This window comes from Zalophus californianus, chromosome 8 (assembly GCF_009762305.2).
Source record: "Zalophus californianus isolate mZalCal1 chromosome 8, mZalCal1.pri.v2, whole genome shotgun sequence".
Classification (NCBI taxonomy): domain Eukaryota; kingdom Metazoa; phylum Chordata; class Mammalia; order Carnivora; family Otariidae; genus Zalophus; species Zalophus californianus.
The window spans coordinates 25,780,031-25,802,774 of record NC_045602.1 but is presented as its reverse complement, the minus strand read 5'-3'; the positions used below and the strand labels follow the sequence as shown (position 1 = coordinate 25,802,774).

The window sequence follows — 22,744 nt, the reverse complement described above, 5'->3', positions numbered from 1 at the left end:
CAGGACAGTATTTTTCATAGCCCTCTTAGAGGGATCAAATGATCAGAATAACACCAGCACTTCGAATTCAATTCTCACAACTATTAACTCATTGTCAAAGGAGGTATTACCATCCCCACCATTGTACAGATGAAGAATCTAAGGCTGGAGAAAGGTAAAGGACTTGCCCAATATTCGCACAGCCAGTAAATCTGACCCAGGCTAGGAACCCCTAGTCCATAGCACCATGATTCCAGCCTAGCGGAGGCCTACATGGGAATCCAATCCATAATTTGCTCTGCCTCTCGACCCAAATAGTTTGAAATTTGCAAAAAGGAGGAGAATGCACTTTCCAAGGGCGTTTGGAAAAAGGGGCTTTCCCAGGGTCATTTTCCAAGTACCCCATGTGGTTGGCGCGACTTTGGACCCCTGCTTCCTTACAAGCACAGAGCCCTGGTGCTTACGGGGAGAGCAAACTCTTAAGGGAGACAATCGCGCCTTAATTTTTAAAAAGACTTCCACCAGCTCAGCGTTCTATTAAGCAGAAAAAGTTGCCAGGCACCTGCAGGCAGGCATAGAAACACCCTGGGGAGTTGGCTGAACTCGGCCTTGGGCCTCACCGGCCAGGAGAGTAAATCACGCTTGGGGCAAGAGCCCCGCCAGCGCCCGCGTGCCAAGGCCCCAGCGCCCCCGTGCCGCGGTCCCAGCGCCGGCTCCCGGAAGGCGGGTGCATTGGCGGCGGGCCCCGGGAGTGAGCACCACGTGCAGCCCCCGCGGCGAGCGGGAAAGTCCTGCCTTGCCCGGCTCGGCCGGGCGCGGGCCGGCCCGAGGTCCCAGCGGGCAGCTGGGGTGACGGCGCTGCGGGGGCACGGTTCCTGCCGGGTCCCGCCCCAACCCAGGCCGGCCCGGGAGCTGCGTGCGTCCAGGGCTCGGCTCGGGCGGCCCCAGAGCAGCGCGGTGCGCCTCGGTCGGCGGGCGGCGGTAGCGCCCCCTCGCAGAACCCCGCTCGCTCCCGCCCGGGCTCCCTCGGAGTCGGTCTGTCGGGCCCACGCTCTAGCTTCGCTCCCTCCCCTCCCTCCTCCTTCGTGTTCCCCCCGGGGTGCCGGGCACAGCCGCGGATTCCTCCCTCCCCGCAGCTCGAGTCCGTTTCCCTCGCGGCGGCGGCGGCGGGCTAGGCGGCGGCGGCGGCGGCGGCGCGGGGAGCATCTCGGCTGCCACTGAGCTTCTCCGGCGGGAGCGGGTGTCCAGCTTGGCTGCCCTTCGGTCCTTCCCTGCCGCTCTGCGCCCCGAGACCCCCGCCTCTGCTCGCTTCTCTCCGAGGCGGGCGGGGCGCCTAGCAGCTTCCCGCGGCCTCTGCACTCCGATCCCGGGGCCGCCGCTCTCCCGGACTCCTGCCCCTCCGACCCTCACCGCCAGGGGGTGCCCCAGGGGCGTAGCGTCGCGGAGAAGACGAGGCAAACGGGACCATGCGGCGCCTGACCCGCCGCCTGGCGCTGCCGATCTTCGGGGTGCTCTGGATCACCGTGCTCCTGTTCTTCTGGGTAACCAAGAAGAAGTTGGAGGTGCCGCCGGGACCTGAAGTGCCGACCCCCAAGGTACGGGCTTGGGCGGCGTGGTGGGCGCGGGGCACTGGTTTGCAGGAGTGCGCGCAGCCCGCGCGCCGGGCTTGCGGGCTCCCGGGAAGCCGGGGCGGGGGTCTGGGTGCCGCGAGGAGGTAACGGGGGCGCCGGATGCGGCCACAGGGTGATATTTCTGGATTTAGAGAAGCTCGGGGCACGTCGGGACCCGCGGAGTGTGGGAGTGGGTGTGGGTGGCGGGCGCGCGCTCGCGGACAGAGCGGGGCGCTGAACTTGGGCAGCGCGCGGGGGTCCCGGGGCGGAGGGGGCGCTGCAGACGAGCCGCCCAGGGGTGGCGGCCCGTGGACGCCGCGGGCGAGTCGCGGGCGGTGGGGTCGGGTGGCAGGGCCGGCGGGTGCTGGCGCCCGCGAGAAGTCTGGCCGCCGCGCTGACCTCCTTCCTTCCCGCAGCTGCCAGGCCCGACCAGGGGAGGCCGGAGGCCCGGGGTGCGCCGCGCGCGCGTGTGCATCGCGGGCGAGCGCCGTGCAGCCTCCCGCACGCCTGCTGCTGGGGCCCGCCGGCCTGTCGTCACCCCTGTTTTCTGATTGTCCCCGAGCTCTCCAGCTGCGTGGGAAGTTGAATGTGCCCTGAACGCCACTGAGGAGCCTGTAAAAGCAGACGCCTTGGTGTTGGTGGGGAGTTGGGGAAATGAGAATAATCGAAGTGGCTTTTTTAACTCCTGCCCAGTCGGTTCTTCCAAGCGCAGCCAGAAGGTTCTCCCTTCGGGCACACTCTTACCTGTCATTCAGAACCCCCATTCCTCTGTGTCCTCTTCCACACACCTGGTCGCGGGACACAGAAGGAGGCCTCTGGAGGTTCCTGGCCAGCCAGGCACCATTTATGAACGGGGTCCAGAGCAGTCCTTCAGGGACTGGGAAAAAGCCCTTGGAGGAGGTTATGGTCTGAAGCAGGGGGCTAAAAAAACGGGGGGGAGGGGGAAAGAGGGGAGTCTCCCCAGTAAGTACAGTACAGAGGACCCACCTTGTGCCAGGTACACAGTGGGTGCTTCTTCATAAGTAATTGTATAAGTTGGTGGTATCCTAATTTCAAAGATTAAGCAGGTTCAGTTTTTGTACCTTGCCTTAGGTCACTTTGATTTGAACTTAGCCTCAGATATTCAGAATCTTTCCACTATATCAAAGTGTCTCTCAGATCCCCTTTTAGCTAAGTCTTCTGGCACTTATGTACTGGAATGTTGCTAACGCCCAGTTGAGTTCCACAAGCGTTTATTGGTGGTGCGTTGTGTGCCAGGCTGTGTGCTAGGGACTATGGGTACAGAGGTGCAGAACTTGCTCTCTGGACATAGGGGATTCCCTCAGGAAGGGGCCAGGACCGTATTGTTCACTGAGGGCCAACAGAGCTCAGTGCACTGGGTGTCATGGGAGCCTGGGGACTTCCTGGAGGAGGAAGATAGAACAGAACTGAGTTGAGAAGGATGAACAATAGGTTTGCCAGGAGGTTGGGAGGGCGTTCCAGGTAGAGGTTAACTGTACCAAACAGGCTCAGAGGAATGACACAGCAGGTTGTGTGAGTTTGGCATAATTTGAGCATAAACTGTGTGGCTGAAGGCACGAATGAGGCTGAGGGCAGGTGTATAAGGGTCAGATTGGGTAGGACCTTGTGGGTGCTAGGAACCCTTGGAGGGGCAGTAAGCAGGAGAGTGTTGAGATCAGACTGGTGATTTCAAGCAGCCTTTGGAGCACTGGATCAATTTTCTCACCTCAAACCTGCCGGTAGATCTGAAGAGCTTTTCCTCTTTTTCCCCTGGGGTGGGTCTGCAGTTAATGATGCCTGCAGGGACATGAACTCTCTCTGTTTTGCGTTGGACCTCATTACCTTAAGCTTACATATTCTTAGTTTACACCAAGGAGCTGGGACAAGAAATCTCTATCTCTCTTTTGTGCACTTTGTCTTTCGTCCTTACCTGCCTCCTCTCATTCTGGTGTGTGCTGGGCACACAATTATTGAAGGCAGCTCTCTGCTGGGCTCTGTGCTGGCTTTGGAGGATACCGTGTCCCTGCCCCTTTGCAGGGAGGTGGGGAGGCTTTCACAAATTCCTGGCTGAGGCAGAATTACAAACAAATGAGTAGTGGGTGGGGTGGGGGGAGTGGTCTAATATTGGAATTCTGGGCATAGTGCTGTCCAAGCATAGAAGAGGGCGTCTTCTAGTTTTGACCCCTTGCTTTCTGTCTCAATAACGTATTTCCTCTTACTCCCATTTTCTGTATTCTTTAGAAACACAAATTCTATAGACTTTAAAAATCTTGATGCCTTTTATTATTAGGCACCCTTCTTAGTATATTACTCCTTTGTGTTTTTTCACCTGCTTGTATGACTTCGCGTGTCCACCTACATGTGTTGTGTTTGTGAGTGTATTTGTGTCTGGTGTTTGTATCTGAGGAAGGAGATGGAGAGACAAAGAGTCCTTAGCGCCAGAACAATTTTATTGCGGTGACTGATCTATTTAGGAAATGTGCACGTCCTGTCCAGGAGGAGTGCAGTTGGTTCCCAAACCTGACTGCGTGTCAGAATCCCCCGGTGAGCTCGTTTCACGTACAAGCTTTGGGGTTTATTGCAGTGATTATGATTCTGGGGGTTTGGGAGAAGGTCCTAGAATCACTGTCTTTACAAGTGTTCCATGTGAGTCGGAAGCAGCCTATTGATGGATAACGTTTGGAGCTAGATGAAGAATACTGAGTGTGTTGATTTTTTTGTAGTTTGCTTAGCCCCATGTAAATATGGCCGAATGATTTCATTCTTCTTGAGTTCCTCAAGGACCGAGCTTGTGTGAGCATGTGCACTCATGTAAAATAACAGTAGCTAGTATTTGTGTAGTGCTTTACAAATTCACAAACTCTATTTCATGCATATTAGCTCATTTAATCTCCACAACAACCGCATGGGGCAGGTAATACTTTTATGCAGACAAGACTGGTTGATGAAGTTATACAACTGGACCAAGATAATGAGGTTATTATTAAGTGGCAGCGTCAGGGTTAAGAATGGAATGGGGATCACTTTGGGAACTGCCCCCGCACAGACTCCTTCTATGGCGCTATGCTGTGTGCACTGCCCGGGTCTACACTTGTGGGTGATGGGGGGAGGTTAGGGATATTTATAGCCTGTGTTTCCCAACCTACTTTCCAACATTTCCACGGCTCAACCCTAGGCGCTTGCCTTTGGAGAGCTCCAGGGAGGGCAGAGGGGACTGGTGTAATTTGTGGGGGAACCACCGTGGAAGGGAAATCCTGCTCTGCCCTTGGAGGAGGCCAGCTGGGGCAGAGGAGGCTCCCTTGACGGGACAGAGTGCACCCTGGTGGGGAGGGTCCCATGGGAGGTTGCATCCAATGGTTGGAGCACCACTGGTTTAGGAATCATGGCCAGGATCGAGATCGTTTCCTCAATAGTAGGGATTCGGCTGGGACATTTGTCTATTGTAGGGAAAAAACTCAGTTTTGAGTGAGTGTAGTACCCTGGCTTTTCCTAGGAAATGTTCATTCATCGTCCTGGGGAGAGCTCTTGCCTTGGGCATGTGGAAGCCTTTCGGGAAGTTTTCATCCTACCTGGGCACCTTCCTGCCGTGGGAGAGGATGTCAGCTTATTTTCCAAAGCACAGGCTGTGGACTCCCTTCCCTTAAAACTATTTGGAGATGTCAGGGGATTGGTGGAGGGACCGGAGACTGTGGCCGGGGCTTCTGGGCCGGGGACCCCTCTGTGTAGATTCCGTGTAGCAAGTTGCCTTCCCTGGGGTCTGGGACAAGCTCTAGTTCCCAGGCCCTTCCTTGTCTCCCCTCCCAGAGTTGGGAAGCATCCTCATTCACCTAGTGATGGGGTCTCCAAAGTGGGCCTGATAATAAAAGAAAACCTATGCCTTGTCACAAGCCAGCTGATGTGGAGAAGGCATGCTGCACTCCTAGTTTAAGGAAATTAATTGGATTTCTTTCTTTCTTTCTTTCTTTTTTTTAGTTCCAAGAAGGGCTGGTTCTATTAATAGCTCAGGTAAAGATTTCTTTAAGTTTGACTTTTTAATGTTGATTTGAATCTTTTGCCGGGTCCCCCACCCCCAAATTCTGCAGAACTCTAATTCCTAATTGAAAATCATATAACAAGTTGGATGTCTTAATTCAAACTGTATTTCAGTGATAAATACTGTACCATTAAAAATACTGAAAAACTGTTTTTATTTCTTCTCTCCCCTATCATTTGTTTGCCATTTGGAGAATTATACAGTAACTGACAGAATTAAAAGAAAAAAAAAACAGCAAATTTGTCTCTGACTTCCAAGAAACTAAATTTAGTCCAGGGGCTTAGGGCTTAGTAAAAGCAAAAGAATTTGAGGCCTGAGGTACTTTTTGAGGAAGGTACTGGAAATGTAAAGTCTTTGAATAAAGTGCCTCGGGCCCATGGAGATATATTTGTGCTCTACTAGAAATATAGCAAACACTATTAGAAAAGAGCTTGTCTTTCTGTAATATTTGCATACCACAAATGCTTTGAGTATATGACACTGCTATTTTATTCCCCATTTAGTAGATCATTTCTCCCATTAAAAAAATTATGAATTTTAGAGAGAGAGACCCTATTAATCTGCTGATACTCAGTGCATGTATATTGGACTCTGTCCAGGGAATTTTGACTCTGGCATGACCAGAAGTAGCCCACTGTCAGATGAATGTTCATCCTTTCATTCACTCCTGTGTGCTGGTGCTGTGCCCTGTGCTGGGCTGTCTTCCCCTCTGCGGAGGTTCCTAGAGCAGATGGAGGGTAGTGTTGCCTTGTGGTCCAGCAGGTGTTGCTATAAGAGGATGGGAAATATGAAAAGTAGCAGGTTGGAATGTCAGGTGTCCAAGAAATGGCATATCTTTGCTTTGTAGATATCAATAAGCTGCTTTAAAAACAAAACAAAACAAAAAACCCTGAGATCTCCCCCAGCCCCCAAATTCCAGGCCATTAGGCTGGTGGGAATCTTTCCACTTGGGGTTATTTTTGGCCTGCCCTGGGTTGTACCCACGTCCCAGCTTGCTTTCCCAGTGAGCCCTCCCCTCCAGGGCCCCGTGGGAGGCCCTGTCCTAGGGACTGATGGATCTGTTCTGAGGGACTCTCTTTGAATCAGTCTGGGGAGCTCTCTATTTCCCTAAACCCTTGTTCCCCTGAGTGGTCTCGTGCTTTTGGAAACAAAGACCAGGAATCCCTGTCTCAAATGTTCCTGGAGGTGTAGAATGATGCCTGCTCAAATCAGAGAAGGCAAAGGGGCAAAACCAAGAAGGAAAGAGAAATTAATGTCCCCGTCACCAGCCTCCCCAGCCTGTCTAGAGACTACCCTTTTTCCAGGTTGCTTTTGTGTGTTTGTATCATTTAAAAGTGTTAATTTCCACCCATCAGAGGCCATCTGTAAACTAAACAGGGACAGAATGAGGCTGCCGGGGCTGACGCCTGAAGCCCAGGGTTTCCACACAGCCTGGTTCTCAGCCATCTCGTCTACCTCCTTTGCTTGCATCCTCTCCCACAGCTTTCCATCCCAAATTTCCAAAACAGTCTTAGCCATTACCAGGCACATTTGAAGAAATGTGTTGCCGTGCCCTTGTTTAGGGTCTAACGTGTACAGTTTTGACACTCTTCCAGAGCATCTCAAAGTCCCCGTTGCATTTCTGGAAAAGCATCTAAATTAGAGAGCAGGGCCCCATCCTCCCTGCTCCTCTCTTCGGGGCAGTCTGTGAACCCTGCCATGGCTTTTGCACATTCCACCCCAGAGACCAACATCCTAGACCCACCATCTTCTGGGGAAGTGAGCGTGGCTGAGCCTGCTGCCCGCGCGGCTAGCTGCTGACCCTTCCCACGGCTGCAGCGCCCCGAGCGGGTAGTCACCCCCCCCTGCTCCTCAGCAGCCTCGGAGCCTTGCACGCCCTGCTTGCTGGAGTCAGAAGACAGAGCCCCCACCCTCTCTTGGGAGCGCCTGTCCTGTAATCACGTGCCACTTCACCTTCTGGCTTTTCTTGTACGTGTGGCAGCCTGTTGGCAGGTGCCAGGGGTGACTCAGGTCCTTTCTCCCGGGCACAGTCTCCCCAGCTGTGAAATGAGGGTGGCGTGCTGTGGCCCGGGGCCTGTCCCCCACTTGCTCCACCAGCAGTCTCCTTGGATCCGGGTGACTTGCAAATAACTCCGAAGTGAGACCTCATGGCTATAAATAATTATGCCACAGATACTCCGTGTCTATTACTTATCTTTTAATTATTTTACCAGAAACACTAGATTAACCAAAAAAATAAATCAGTCTCCGAGTCCTCTGATGTTGAGCTGGTTAAGAAAGAACCCCTTTGGGATATGCAAGAACACACACGCGTACTCGGCTGCCCTGGGGAATTCTGCAGAAGCTCTGGAAATCTGCTGGCTCTGGTATTTTGGTATTTGAGAATAAATGGCCTGATGTGACCTTCTAGGGCAGCAACCTTTGCATTTGGCAGCAGCTGCTGCCATCAGGGGACCTAATGAATGCGAGGAAGTGGAGGGGCAGGGGGGCGGGGTGGAGGGGAAGAGGTCTCTGTGGTGTGAGCCGGGGGTCGGCAGTCCTGCTTCTCTTCCCTCCACCACGTTCTCCCTCTTCTTATTTGTGTCTCCTGGAGAGCTGGTGGGGTCCAGAGCACAGAGGCCCGGGTACTCGGCCAGGAGCCCCAGGAACAAGTCTGGAGGGACGGGAGCCCGGGACATCCCTTGCAGGCTCCAGCCAAGGTCAGGAGCAGCCTGCGTCCCTGCTGTTCTGGATATTCTTCATGAAGGAGGGGAGTGGCTGCCCTTGCCCTGGGCCGCCCTGGACCATTCTGCTCAGATGCCCTGAGCCCTTCCTGCAGGAACTGAGGAGCTGGCCGACCCACGGCCTCCTGGATGCTGCAGCTTCCAAGTATCACGTCTCTTCTGCATACCATTCCCAGAGACAAGATTAGGCACTTAAAAAATAATTAAATTCTCCTCATGTCACTTGTCTTCTTAACTGTAAGCACTACGGCGATCTTTCAAGGAAATGCAGGGGAGAGTGGCACACTCACATGTTCCTGCCATTGGATTTGAATTCCCAGATGAAGAGAACAGCCACCCAGCTGCCTCCTTCCTAATGATCCTGGCTGTTTAAACCTAATTTGCATCTCATTCCGGGCCAGGAGAGAGAGGGAAGCATGTACGGAACGGGTATGACCACCCCATCCTGACAAGCCCTCCCCAAAAGAAGCTCACTGTCTCTTTTCCATGTCTCACTGAGGTTTAGAAATTGGGTTTTCTTCCCCGTGGTCGGGACTGGAGATTTATGTAGCTTCTCTTGTTCCTCGGAGAACACTGTAGTCATTCATTACTTCCCTAACCTTCGCGCCCCCCCCCCACCCGAGCCCCAAGCCACAGAGAGACTGGTCTAATCAATATTTATGGGCCCATCCTTCCCAGCTGCCACACACAGGCACTGTGCACACCAAATTCCTTGGTGGCCATCGAAAAATTAGCTGGCGCCTATATATCAGGCTCATTGTTTTCTAGGATCTCGGGGAGATCAGAGCACGTGGTGCACAGATTAATTAAGCTGCCCAGATAATTGGCTGTTAATAGATGGCCAATTGATGGCTGCCAGCTGGGTGCTGAAAAGACTGACATCCTCATGGTGGGCCTGGGGTCTTCATGGGCAGAGGAACTGGCTCAAAGACTTGCTTAATTAACGGTGAATCAGGAACAGGACTTTAAGTGGTAGCTCCTTTCCTCCACCACGTCCTGTGATGTTTTATGGTTTACACGGCGTTTGTATTCCCAGATGCCTCATTTGCTCTTTCCTGTCCCCACGTGAGGTAGACGTTATTATTACTCTCACTTTCTGAAGTGTGATGAAGCCGAGGTTGTAAGGGGGAGGACATTCTGGCAAGCACCCCCAACCAGTAAGTGGCCTTGAACTCACTCTTTTGACTTTAAAGCTCATGCTCTTTCCTTCGTAGCCATGCTCAGCTTCTGGTTAGCTTCCTTTTCCAGGGGGAAATGAACTCTATTTTATGTATGTGTATATTGTATGTATATTTCTTATGGATGAAAAGTTAATGCTCGTGCTGGGAAACGACTCCGGACCTCTAAAACACCAGCGTTGCTTTTCTGCATGCAGAAAGGAACTGAGAAGTGGATTTTAGGGTCACCAGAGAGCCCATCTCAGAAGGGCCACTGGAGGGCCAAGAGAACTTTGGGTGTTCTTCCAGGATGGGCCAAGTGTAACTTGCCTACGGGCCCTACGGGACCGTTCCACGGTCCTTCTGCTGTGGGAAGATGCTGGACCAGGGTGGCTCCGTCCTGGTGAGGGTGAGCCCACGCTTACCAGCCAGGTCCCTTCTGGGTTGGCAGGGGGGCTGACAGCAGGAAATGAGGCTCTGCTGTCATTCAGGAGGCTGCTCCTCTCACAAGTCAACAGGATTGTGCAATTAAGATAGACACCGTTGATTTGAATCCCTTTCATGATGAATGTGGTCCTTAAACAATCAGAAGCAATTCCCCTCTAAGAGGAAAAATGTCATTTGAAAGAACCTAATAGGTCCTGTTTGAAATGCACGGTGGGGGGCGGGGGTGGGGGGGGGATGACTCCAGGGAAGTGCCTTTAGGAGATAGGACGCATCACCTGAGCCAGACAGAGGGCTCCCTGCCTGTGTCGTGCTGTTTAACCTTGAGAACCGTTGATGACTGACGACTCACTTCAGCCCTGGAGTTGGGCCCCTGGCTAGACCCAGCACAGGGCTCAGCTGCTTTGTGGCTACTTGGGAGGATGGGCGTGAGTTATACTTGCTGCCCTGTGTGCATGGTTCAGTATGAAAGCATAAAATCAGGAGCTGCTAATGTCTTCCTGGATATTCTGTTTGCACTTCCGATGACCTACTGGAGGGCTCCTGGTGATGCTTTTCTTATGTTGGCCTGAATGACAAAGTGAGTGTCTACTCCAAGATCCCAAGCAGAAACATGACTTTTTTTCTCCTGTCAATTTCCACGGAGTGTGGCAACATTAAAGGGAACTGTATTTTTAAAGCCAGTGCATGGAGTAAGAACAAAAAAAGTATAAACCTAGTAACTAATATTTTCCCTCTCCACTCGGAGGCCCTCATGATTTTCTAATCATATTTGCTCAATTCTGGATGAGATAACTCCCTGTAATTAAATTCTCCCTGCCTCTCTTAAAACTGACGTTATGGTTTCTGCTCCAGGTTTTAGCTTTTCCCTTAGAACTGAGGGTATATTTTTGGAAAGCTTCTTGGTAGCGTCTGCGAAAGCTGAGCATATGTATATACCTCTGCCCCTGCAGTTTCACTGCTAGCTGTAAGCCCAAGAAAAGTGAATTTGTATTTCATTGAACGTCATGTACCTGGATAGGAGTTGGCAAACTTTTTCTGGAAAGAGCCAGATAGTAAGTATTTTTGGTTTTTTAGGTTATACACTTTCTGCTCTATCTACTCAACAGTGCTATTGTAGAGTGATAGACAGTATATAAACAAATGAGTGTGGCTGTGTCCCAATAAAACTTTATTTATGGACACTGAAATTTGAATTCCATAGATCTGTCACATCTCATGAAGTATTCTCCTTTTAGGATTACGTATTTTCAAATATTTATACATGTGAACTGCTTTCTTAGTTTGCAGGATATGTTAAAACAGGTGGCGGGCCGCCAGATTTGACAATGGGATTCTATTTATAGTCAGTACGGAAACCAGCAAAGCTAATCTATGGTGTTAGAAGTCAGTTTCATGGGGACCCTTGGTTGGAGTCCGTGACAAGAAGGAGGCAGAGCAGGCGTGCCTGGGTGGCTCAGTTGGTGAAGCGTCTGCCTTCAGTTCAGGTCATGATCTCAGGGTCCTGGGATCAAGCCCCGGGTCAGGCTCCCTGCTCAGTGGAGAGTCTGCTTCTCCTTCTGCTGCTCCCCCTGCTCATGCACGTGCTCTCTCTCTCTCTCTCTCAAATAAATAAAATCCTAAAAAAAATAAGAAGGCAGGAGATAATTGGGGAGAACTGGTTCTGTTCAGTTTCTTGATCTGGTTGCTGGGTACTCAGGTGTGTTTACTTTGTGAAAATTCATTGAATGCACCTCTTTTCTGTGTGTGTATTTCACTTCAATAAAAAGTTAAAAAAAATCTGAACTGCGTGTGTGGCTTCTGACTCAGATTTTAGCACCTCATTTGGGGTCAGAGCATAGTCATTTTTGTTCTTTTGATAGCTATTGGTTCCTGTTTCCTGGATAAGACTGTCTCTGGAGAAAGGTCTTGATATGTCTTTCCAGTTTCCCAAATCTTATTTCCCTTTATAATCAGGGAGACGTTTAACAACTGGTGTGGTGGGGGCTCCAGCCAACCACAGTTTTCCTTTAGCCCAACTCATTCCTGACATGTAGGCTCAATCTTCTCAGTATTTGAGTTACTGGTTCAGCAGGAACCAGGAAAAACAGTAGTCAGAATGTTATTTAGCTGTATATTGTGTACACTCTTGTAAATACTGGTAAACAGTGGTCAATAAGTAGTTTTATATTCCTTTTAAAAAAAAGCAAAGTATGTGCTGAGTGTTAACCCCTTCATCACTGGATCACAGGAAGATGTGGAAGCTTCTAGGAGAATGGGTATGGTCGGAAGGCCTTCAGGACGGTGGGAATCGTGAGTAGGATGTTGGCTGGTGTTGCTGTCCCAAAGTGAATCCCATACTGCTTCCAGGACTTAGACACATCTTGTTTCGACCAGAAGCTATTGGATGCAGTATTTTTATGTCAGAAGCCAGCTTTTCCAGGACAAGTCATTTTATAACAATACTCAAGGAGAAAACTTTACAACCTTTTCAAAGAGAAATATATTGTGCTTTCGGCACCATTTGACATCCTTATGAACACTTCGCTCCTGCGGATGACTGGGAATGTTTCTGGTCCCAAGGATGGACTTGAAAAAAGGAAGTCTGCAAGGTATCACTTTCTTGCGAGCATTAAGGCGTGCTTCAGGACTGATCAGAGAGGGGACAGTGAGAATCGATCAACAGATGGGAAAATGCAGAGGCCGTAGTGGTTGGCTAACCACTCCCAACATCGTCCCTCGGAGAGGAGTCCCTTATCCAGCATAATAGCACCAATTATTTGGTTGGTTGTGCTGAGGAGTTGAAAGCTATCGTGTGCCGGGAAAGTACTCAGCATGGAGCAGTAATTACGGATCAGCTGATGATGAAGGATGCATTGGATTGACTGCTAATTAGATTATTAGCACCAAAAACAAATACCTGCTATTAATACCATAAATAAGCCACATTTATGATATTTTCTACTGTAAGTGCATATTCCTTTTTATGATGTGCGATTTCCTTTCTTCTCTTTTGGGGCCAAGACTTCCAGTTTTCCCTAGTCATACTAAGCATATTTGTTTATTGAGCTATAATCTGGTCATCTTCTTGTTTTCTTCCAGTCTCAAAGGGGGGTCGTGAGAGCTGGTATGTATTGAGTGCCACACGTCAGGCCCTGAAGTGTGTTAGATTCTTCCAGGGAAAAAGTGGGGCAATTCTAGAGCAGCATCCAGATCTTTCCCACAGGCACAGCATCATTGTGAGGGATAAGTGATGGTAGGGTTTTCCCTGTGAGATCAGTGCTGGGGTTAATTGCCAAATAAATGACCCGGTTGCTTTTTTTGTGGCATTTTAAGATTTGGTCCTTGTTATCCTGGGTTCACAGAGGATGGGACGGACATGTGGATGTTTCAGGCACCAGCACCCCCCTCCCCTCCCCACTGAGTCGGCCATATTTCTACAAGTAGGTTGATGGTGGGTGCCCAGCAGTGTGAGATTCTGGCTGTCTTCCCACCCAGGGTGGCTATGAGTTCCGTGGGTAGGACCATCTGAAAGAGCCCTCGGGAGCTTCCTGGGTTGCCTGGAGAGAGATGCCCACTCTGGCAAGAGCCAAGGGGCAGCTCTGGCCATGACCTTGGTAAGTGGTTCAAGTGACTGTCAGGTGTCCTACACAAAATGCTAGAGATGGAACTGGTTTGTGACCACTATTATGCCAGGAGTCTTTGCAGAAAGGAAAGTTTTCTGAGGGGAAAGGGGTACGTGACTGCCTGTTGGGAGAGATGCTAGGTGCTTTATCTGAGTTAAGTCCTTCATTCTTTATAACCACCCTATGAGGTCAGCAGGCTGAGATTTAGCTGGTGCTCGTCAGCACAGTCATGCTTTTGCCCTTCCGATTCCACGGTGCCTGAACCATACAGGTTGTTCACATGTTCTCTTATAAATAGTATCTCTGGATGACATTGATTAGCCTTATTTTACTGATGAGGAACTTGAGGTTCAAGTTCCAATAACTTGCCCAAATCATTAGAGCTAGTAAGTGGCAGAGCAAAGACAGGTCTGGGTGATTCTGGAGCCCATGTTGGAGTGCCATCAGGATGGTGCACAAGGGGGCAGTGAGCTCCTTGAAGGAGTTTCTCCTTCTGAGTGCCTTGCCAGTGTGGAGTGACAGAGTGGGCAAATTACCCTGTGCCTGGGTCACACGCATCCGTTCATCCTGCAAGACCCTGTCCCAGCCAGGTTCTGCCCTCCTTGCTCAGGGCAGATTTGGGGCAGTGGTGGAGTATGGAGCTGTGGCTGTCTGCTGGCCCCTGGCCACTCTTCTAGAACTGTCTCCCTCCTGGATTTTACATTGTGTTGTGTATTACTGGAAGGCTACAACTGTGTCTCTAGGGTAGCTTTTTCACACTGAAAGGGACTGCGAGCTGAACAGGAATCTTTTCTCTCTTTTGAGTCAAAGTGGAACGTGAGGCCAAGCGGAGAGAGTCTTTATTCGGTTCATGGGATAAAGGTTTGAGAAGATTGCTTTGGAATTTACTAGTTGTTTTTGCAAGGTTGACTTTCTTCCCCTGATCATGTCACTCTTCTGTTAGCTCAGAAAACTCTAGTTGAAGGTCAATCTCATCCTGAAAAGCTGTTTCAGGATGAGCCTGTTATTCCTCAAGGCCCCTTATTAGAAGAAGAAGCATTTAGGGGGCAGTCTTTTAAAGTCCTTTCAGTGATTTTTGAAGAACTACATTTGCTTGGATCTACTCATCCCCAAAGTGTTTGCTGTTTGGAAAGCATAGCACTAATGTCAGGAGGACAGGAAAGGAACACCAACTTCAGGATAGAAAATGGGGTGACTGAGCAACCCGCTTTGATTAAATTTGTCAGGGATGCCTGTTGGGGTTCTGTACTTTTTGGGGCACCCAAGACTGGGGTCTGCCCATTGGCCACATCCAGTTCCTTCTTCCTGCTCTTTATGTATGGCCTGGGAACTGAGAATGGCTTTTTTTTTTTTTAAATATTTTTTAATGGTTGGAAAAAAACTCAGAAGAAAAATAATATTTTGTGACACATGAAAACGATATGAGATTCAAATTTCAGTGTCCATAAATAAAGTTTTATGAGAACAGTCACGCTGGTTCCTTTATGTATTCTTTGTGGCAGCCTTCAACGGCAGTGGTGGAGCTGAATGGTGAGGGAGACGGGGTGGGTTACAAAGCCAGTATTTTACGGGGCCCTTGAGAGAAAAATTCGCTAATCCCTGCCCCAGACCTTTGCTTCTCAAAGTATGATTTCTGGGCAGGGATGTCGGTTCACCTGGAAGTTCGTTAGAAATGCCAAATCTCAGGCCACCCGTACTGATTTTATATCTGCATCTAAGCAGAACCCCTACGTGGTGTCTGTGCAATTCAAGTTTGTGAAATGCTGGGTTAGATGTCAGCTAACTCTTCCAAAAAGCTTGTGTAGGACAAAATGAGGTCTTGAGTCAGTGCCATTATTTTCCTATTTATTGTGAATTCCATTGGATTGGATTATTCAAGACTAAACTCCCATCCCCCTGGTTGGACTGGGAATTCTTCTACTTCTAACTGCACAAAGATGCAGGAGGTTTCCTCCCTGCCCTGGAACAGAAGAGGAGCCTTGAATCTTCCAGCGTTGTGGTCACGGCAGGAACATCATTAAGCAAGCCCTCATCATTGTGCTGCTCCCGGGCTGGTGGGTTCCTTGTGATGCCAGGGGCCCCCACACTCAGGGTCTTGCCTCCCTAGGGGCAGCAGCAAGCCATTTCTTTTGGATCCTGTTACCCTCTGGGCAGCCCCCCTCCCCCCTTAGGACTGGCTGCCTCCATTTTCTTTCCAAGTTGGAGGAATTCCCTTTTTCCATTATCCTCTGGGCTACTTCTTCTTTCAAGGACACTGGCTTTTGCATACCACCTCCCCAGAAGCAAGGGAGCATCAAGTCCTGGTTATGTGCTGAAATGAGGGGTTAGGTTAGGGCTGGGGTAGGAGTGAGTGGGTAGAATGCAGTGGAGAAGAAATATAACGAATGTCTCAGTAAATTATCCTACCACACCTGCAGTATATTAGGATGCAGTTGATGGGACAACCCATGTATCGAGGACAGTAGCAAATGTAGACTGTCTTCCTGTAGAAAAAGAGGCAACTCCTTCAGGAATTTAGAGGGAGACTGTGTGGGTGGCAGGGGCAAGGGAGGTCTTCTGAGGTGCTAGGACTCCAACAAGAGTGACCAGAGGTCAGTGGAAACCGGGAGCAGGCCAGGTGTGGAAGAGTTTGAAAATAAAGTCATTTGCTTATTTTTGTTCTAAGATGCATGTATGTCTGAAAGTAAACAGATATCCCCAGTTGGGAATATTATACCCTACTCACTGAGGACTTGGTTCAGTAAATGTTTTGGGTTTAAGGGTTTTAGCTGCTCAGAGTATGCTCATTGCTCTGAAAGTAGCAATTCTGTGAAATTTGAACTTAACGTTCCCTTTCTTTTACACTTTTGGCCTAAATGAGAGTCACTGTGTATGTTCTGCCTTTCTCACCAGAGTTGATTCTGGTTTTTCCTGACCAACTGTTTTCATCTTTAATTCATGTGGCTGCTCTTAAAGAAATGCTCCCTGGAAAATCCATCTCACCTGTCTACATTCCCTTGAATGAGGCCTTGGCAGGGCTGTGGCCAAAAGTTACCTAGAACAGTCATGTCCTCTGAAGGCTATGCCTGGGGTCCTGAGTCCTGAAGAACTTAGTCCATGCACATTAGTTGGAAGAATGGAGAAGTGACTACATCCTGGAATGGTGTTACTGGGAGGATGGATCACAATCAGGTTCTAGAAGCTTCCCTGCTTATATATACCAGGTAGCCCAAGACTGATGGCCTTTTTGCATTAATTGTGATATGTGGCCGATCCACTGTGCTTCTCTCCATATTACCTTCGTGGGAAGCTAGATTAGGAAAGGACCTAATGCAGTGGACATGGAAATAGGCTCATCATGTACTAAGTTAAACAAGAAAAAAGTAGGATTCAAAATTGTGTCCCTAGTAGGACCTTATTTTAACACAAGACGTATATTGAAAACAAAAAACTTAGAACATCAAAATGGGTGATTTACCTAAATGGGATATTGTCTAGGCTGTATTTCTTATTGCTCCTTATTAATTAATTATTTGATTGATTGATTTTGGCTTATCTGCTCCCTATCTCCTTCCACTCCCTCCTCCCCCCTTTTACAGAAGCAATGTAGCAACCTGGATATGTAAACTTCAATATCGTTCTCTGTGCACCTGACATCAGTACAGAAATGTAGATAAGCATTTACAGATCTGTTACGGTCATTATTACAAAGGAGAGGAGAAATTGAACGTGTTGTATATATGTCTTTGCATTTTACTCATCATTTAATCACATAGCCTAGAAATCCTCAAGTCAGCCAGCCTTTTTTTTTTAAAAGAATCATTTTATTTTTTATTTTTTTATTTTTTTGTTTTTTATTGTTATGTTAATCACCATACATTATATCATTAGTTTTTGATGTAGTGTTCCATGACTCATTGTTTGTGTATAACACCCAGTGCTCCACGCAGTACGTGCCCTCTTTAATACCCATCACCAGGCTAACCCATCCCCCCACCCCCTCCCCTCTAGAACCCTCAGTTTGTTTTTCAGAGTCCATCATCTCTCATGGTTCGTCTCCCCCTCCGATTTACCCCTCTTCATTCTTCCCCTCCTGGTATCTTCTTCTTCTTTTTTTTTCTTAACATATAGTGCATTATTTGTTTCAGAGGTAAGATCTGTGATTCAACAGTCTTGCACAATTCACAGCGCTCACCATAGCACATACCCTCCCCAATGTCCATCACCCAGCCACCCCATCCCTCCCACCCCCCACCACTCCAGCAACACTCAGTTTGTTTCCTGAGATTAAGAATTCCTCATATCAGTGAGGTCATATGATACATGTCTTTCTCTGATTGACTTATTTCACTCAGCATAACACCCTCTAGTTCCATCCACGTTGTTATAAATGGCAAGATCTTATTCCTTTTGATGGCTGCATAATATTCCATTGTATATATATACCACCTCTTCTTTATCCATTCATCTGTCAATGAACATCTTGGCTCTTTCCACAGTTTGGCTATTGTGGACATTGCTGCTATAAACATCGGGGTGCACATACCCCTTCAGATGCCTACATTTGTATCTTTGGGGTAAATACCCAGTAGTGCAATTGCTGGATTGTATGGTAGCTCTATTTTCAACTTTTTGAGGAACATTCATACTGTTTTCCAGAGTGGTTGCACCAGCTTGCATTCCCACCAACAGTGTAGGAGGGCTCCCCTTTCTCCGCATCCCCGCCAACATCTGTCATTTCCTGACTTGTTAATTTTAGCCATTCTGACTGGCGTGAGGTGGTATCTCATTGAGGTTTTGATTTGGATTTCCCTGATGCCGAGCAATGTTGAGGACTTTTTCATGTGTCTTTTGGCCATTTGGATGTCTTCTTTGGAAAAATGTCTGTTCCTGTCTTCTGCCCATTTCTTGATTGGATTATTTGTTCTTTGGATGTTGAGTTTGATAAGTTCTTTATAGATTTTGGATACTAGCTCTTTATCTGATATGTCATTTGCAAATATCTTCTCCCATTCTGTCGTCTTTTGGTTTTGTTGACTGTTTCTTTTGCTGTGCAAAAGCTTTTTATCTTGATGAAATTCCAATAGTTCATTTTTGCCCTTGCCTCCCTTGCCTTTGGCAATGTTTCTAGGAAGAAGTTGCTGCAGCTGAGGTCAAAGAGGTTGCTGCCTGTGTTCTCCTTTAGGATTTTGATCGACTCCTATCTCACGTTTAGGTCTTTCAGCCATTTGGAGTCTATTTTTGTGTGTGGTGTAAGGAAATGGTCCAGTTTCTTCTGCATGTGGCTGTCCAATTTTCCCAACACCATTTGTTGAAGAGACTGTCTTTTTTCCATTGGACATTCTTTGCTGCTTTGTCAAAGATGAGTTGACCATAGAGTTGAGGGTGCATTTCTGGGCTCTCTATTCTGTTCCATTGATTTTTGTGTCTGTTTTTGTGCCAGTACCACACTGTCTTGATGATGACAGCTTTGTAATAGAGCTGGAAGTCCAGAATTGTGATGCCGCCAGCTTTGCTTTTCTTTTTCAACATTCCTCTGGCTATTCAGGGTCTTTTCTGGTTCTATACAAATTTTAGGACTATTCCATTTCTTTGAAAAAAGTGGATGGTATTTTGATGGGGATTGCATTGAGTGTGTAGATTGCTCTAGATAGCATTGATATCTTCACAATATTTGTTCTTCCAATCCATAAGCATGGAACGTTTTTTCCATTTCTTTGTGTCTTCCTCAGTTTCTTTCATGAGTATTTTATAGTTTTCTGAGTACAGATCCTTTGCCTCTTTGATTAGATTTATTCCTAGGTATCTTATGGTTTTGGGTGCAATTGTAAATGGGATCAACTCCTTAATTTCTCTCTCTTCTGTCTTGTTGTTGGTGTATAGGAATGTCACTGATTTCTGTGCATTGATTTTATATCCTGCCACTTGACTGAATTCCTGTATGAGTTCTAGCGGTTTTGGGGTGGAGTCTTTTGGGTTTTCCACATAAAGTATCATATCATCTGCAAACAGTGAGAGTTTGACTTTTTCTTTGCCGATTTGGATGCCTTTTATTTCTTTTTGTTGTCTGATTGCTGTGGCTAGGACTTCTAATACTTGAATAGCAATGGTGATAGTGGACATCCCTGCCGCGTTCCTGACCTTATGGGGAAAGCTCTCAGTTTTTCCATTAAGAATGATATTCACTGTAAGTTTTTCATAGATGGCTTTTATGATATTGAGGTATGTACCCTCTATCCCTATACTCTGAAGAGTTTTGATCAAGAAAGTATGCTGTACTTTGTAAAATGTTTTTTCTGCATCTATTGAGAGGATCATATGGTTCTTGTTCTTTTTTTTGTTAGTGTATTGTATCACATTTATTGATTTGCGGGTGTTGAACCAACCTTGCAGCCCAGGGATAAATCCCACTTGGTCATGGTGAATAATCCTTTTAATGTACTGTTGGATCCTATTGACTAGTATTTTGGTGAGAATTTTTGCATCCATGTTCATCAAGGATATTGGTCTGTAATTCTCCTTTTAGATGGGGTCTTTGTCTGGTTTGGGGATCAAGGTAATGGTGGCCTCATAAAAGGAGTTTGGAAGTTTTCCTTCAATTTCTGTTTTTTTGGAACAGTTTCAGAAGAATAGGTATTAATTCTCCTTTAAATGTTTGGTAGAATTCCCCTGGGAAGCCATCTGGCCCTGGGCTTCTGTTTGTTGGGAGATTTTTGATGACTGCTTCAATTTCCTTAGTGGTTATAGGTCTGTTCAGGTTTTCTATTTCTTCATGGTTCAGTTTTGGTAGTTGATACATCTCTAGGAATGCATCCATTTCTTCCAGGTTATCTAATTTGCTGGCACAGAGTTGCTCATAATATGTTCTTATAATTGTTTGTATTTCTTTGGTGTTGGTTGTGATCACTCCTCTTTCATTCATGATTTTGTTGATTTGGGTCCTTTCTCTTTTCTTTTTGATCAGTCTGGCCAGGGGTTTATCAATCTTGTTAATTCTTTCAAAGAACCAGCTCCTAGTTTCGTTGATCTGTTCTACTGTTCTTTTGGTTTCTATTTCATTGATTTCTGCTCTGATCTTTATTATTTCTCTTCTCCTGCTGGTTTGAGGCTTTATTTGCTGTTTTTTCTCTAGCTCCTTTAGGTGTAGGGTTAGGTTGTTTATCTGAGACCTTTCTTGTTTCTTGAGAAAGGCTTGTATTGCTCTATACTTTCCTCTTAGGACTGCCTTTGCTGCATCCCGAAGATTTTGAACAGTTCTGTTTTCATTTTCATTTGTTTCCATGAATTTTTTTAATTCTTCTTTAATTTCCTGGTTGACCCATTCATTCTTTAGTAGGATGCTCTTTAGCCTCCATGTATTTGAGTTCTTTCCAATTTTCCTCTTGTGATTGAGTTCTAGTTTCAAAGCACTGTGGTCTGAAAATATGCAGGGAATAATCCCAATCTTTTGGTACCGGTTGAGACCTGATTTGTGACCTAGGATGTGATCTATTCTGGAGAATGTTCCATGGGCACTAGAGAAGAATGTGTATTCCGTTGCTTTGGGATGGAATGTTCTGAATATGTCTGTGAAGTCCATTTGGTCCAGTGTGTCATTTAAAGTCTTTATTTCCTTGTTGATCTTTTGCTTAGACGATCTGTCCATTTCAGTGAGGGGGCTGTTAAAGTCCCCCACTGTTATTGTATTGTTGTCAATGTGTTTCTTTGCTTTTGTTATTAATTGCCTTATATAATTGGCTGCTCCCATGTTAGGGGCATAGATATTTACAATTGTTAGATCTTCTTGTTGGATAGACCCTTTAAGTAGGATATAGTGTCCTTCCTCATCTCTTATTACAGTCTCTGGTTTAAAATCTAGTTTGTCTGATATAAGGATTGCCACCCCAGCTTTCTTTTGGTGTCCATTAGCATGGTAAATGGTTTTCCACCCCCTCACTTTCAATCTGGGGGTGTCTTTGGGTCTAAAAAGAGTCTCTTGCAGACAGCATATCGATGGGTCTTCTTTTTTAATCCCATCTGATAGCCTGTGTCTTTTGATTGGGGCATTTAGCCCATTTACATTCAGGGTAACTATTGAAAGATATGAATTTAGTGCCATTGTATTGCCTGTAAGGTGACTGTGACTGTATATTGTCTGTGTTCCTTTCTGATCTATGCTGCTTTTAGGCTCTCTCTTCGCTTAGAGGACCCCTTTCAATATTTCTTGGAGGGCTGGTTTCGTGTTTGCAAATTCCTTTAGTTTTTCTTTGTCCTGGAAGCTTTTTATCTCTCCTGTTTTAAATGATAGCCTAGCTGGATATAGTATTCTTGGCTGCATATTTTTCTCCTTTAGTGCTCTGAACATATCACGCCACTCCTTTCTGGCCTGCCAGGTCTCTGTGGATAGGTCTGTTGCCAATCTAATGTTTCTACCATTATAAGTTATAGATCTCTTCTCCCGAGCTGCTTTCAGGATTTTCTCTTTGTGTCTGAGACTCGTAAGTTTTACTATTAGATGTCGGGGTGTTGACCAATTTTTATTGATTTTGAGAGGGGTTCTCTGTGCCTCCTGGATTTTGACGCCTGTTTCCTTCCCCACATTAGGGAAGTTCTCTGCTATAATTTCCTCCAATATACCTTCTGCCCCTCTCTCTTCTTCTTCTGGGATCCCAATTATTCTAATGTTGTTTCATGTTATGGTATCGCTTCTCTCTCGAATTCTGCCCTCGTGATCCTGTAGTTGTTTATCTCTCTTTTTCTCAGCTTCTTTATTTTCCATCATTTGTCTTCTATATCGCTGATTCTCTCTTCTGACTCATTTATCCTAGCAGTTAGTGCCCCCATTTTTGATTGCACCTCATTAATAGCCTTTTTGATTTCAACTTAGATTTTAGTTCTTTTATTTCTCCAGAAAGGGTTTCTGTAATAACTTCCATGCTTTTTTCAAGCCCAGCTAGTATCTTTAAAATCATGATTCTGAACTCTAGGTCCGACATCGTGCTAATGTCCGTATTGAGTAGGTCCCTGGCAGACGGTACTACCTCTTGTTCTTTTGGTTGAGGTGATTTTTTCCGTCCTGTCATTTTGTCCAGAGGATAATAGATGAATGAGAGAGCAAAATGCTAACAGGGTAACAACGTCCCCAGAAAATATACTCTAAACAAATCAGAAAAGACCTGAAACCAGGGGAAAAGAAAGGGAAAGAAAGAAAAAAGAGAAAAAAAAAAGAAGAAGA

The 22,744-nt window shown here is 47.0% G+C and overlaps 1 protein-coding gene across 3 annotated transcripts in view; it reads left to right on the top strand.

Annotated features, from left to right (window-relative positions):
* Positions 1–1,169: 1,169 nt before the first annotated feature.
* Positions 1,170–22,744, top strand: part of GALNT14 (polypeptide N-acetylgalactosaminyltransferase 14) — a 209,509-nt gene continuing 187,934 nt past the window's right edge. For all 3 annotated transcript variants that reach the window (XM_027622060.2, XM_027622059.2, XM_027622061.2), the window contains exon 1: positions 1,170–1,574. In XM_027622060.2, the coding sequence (XP_027477861.2) occupies positions 1,446–1,574 (129 nt within the window). In that variant the 5' untranslated portion in view covers positions 1,170–1,445. The remainder of the gene's footprint in view (positions 1,575–22,744) is intronic.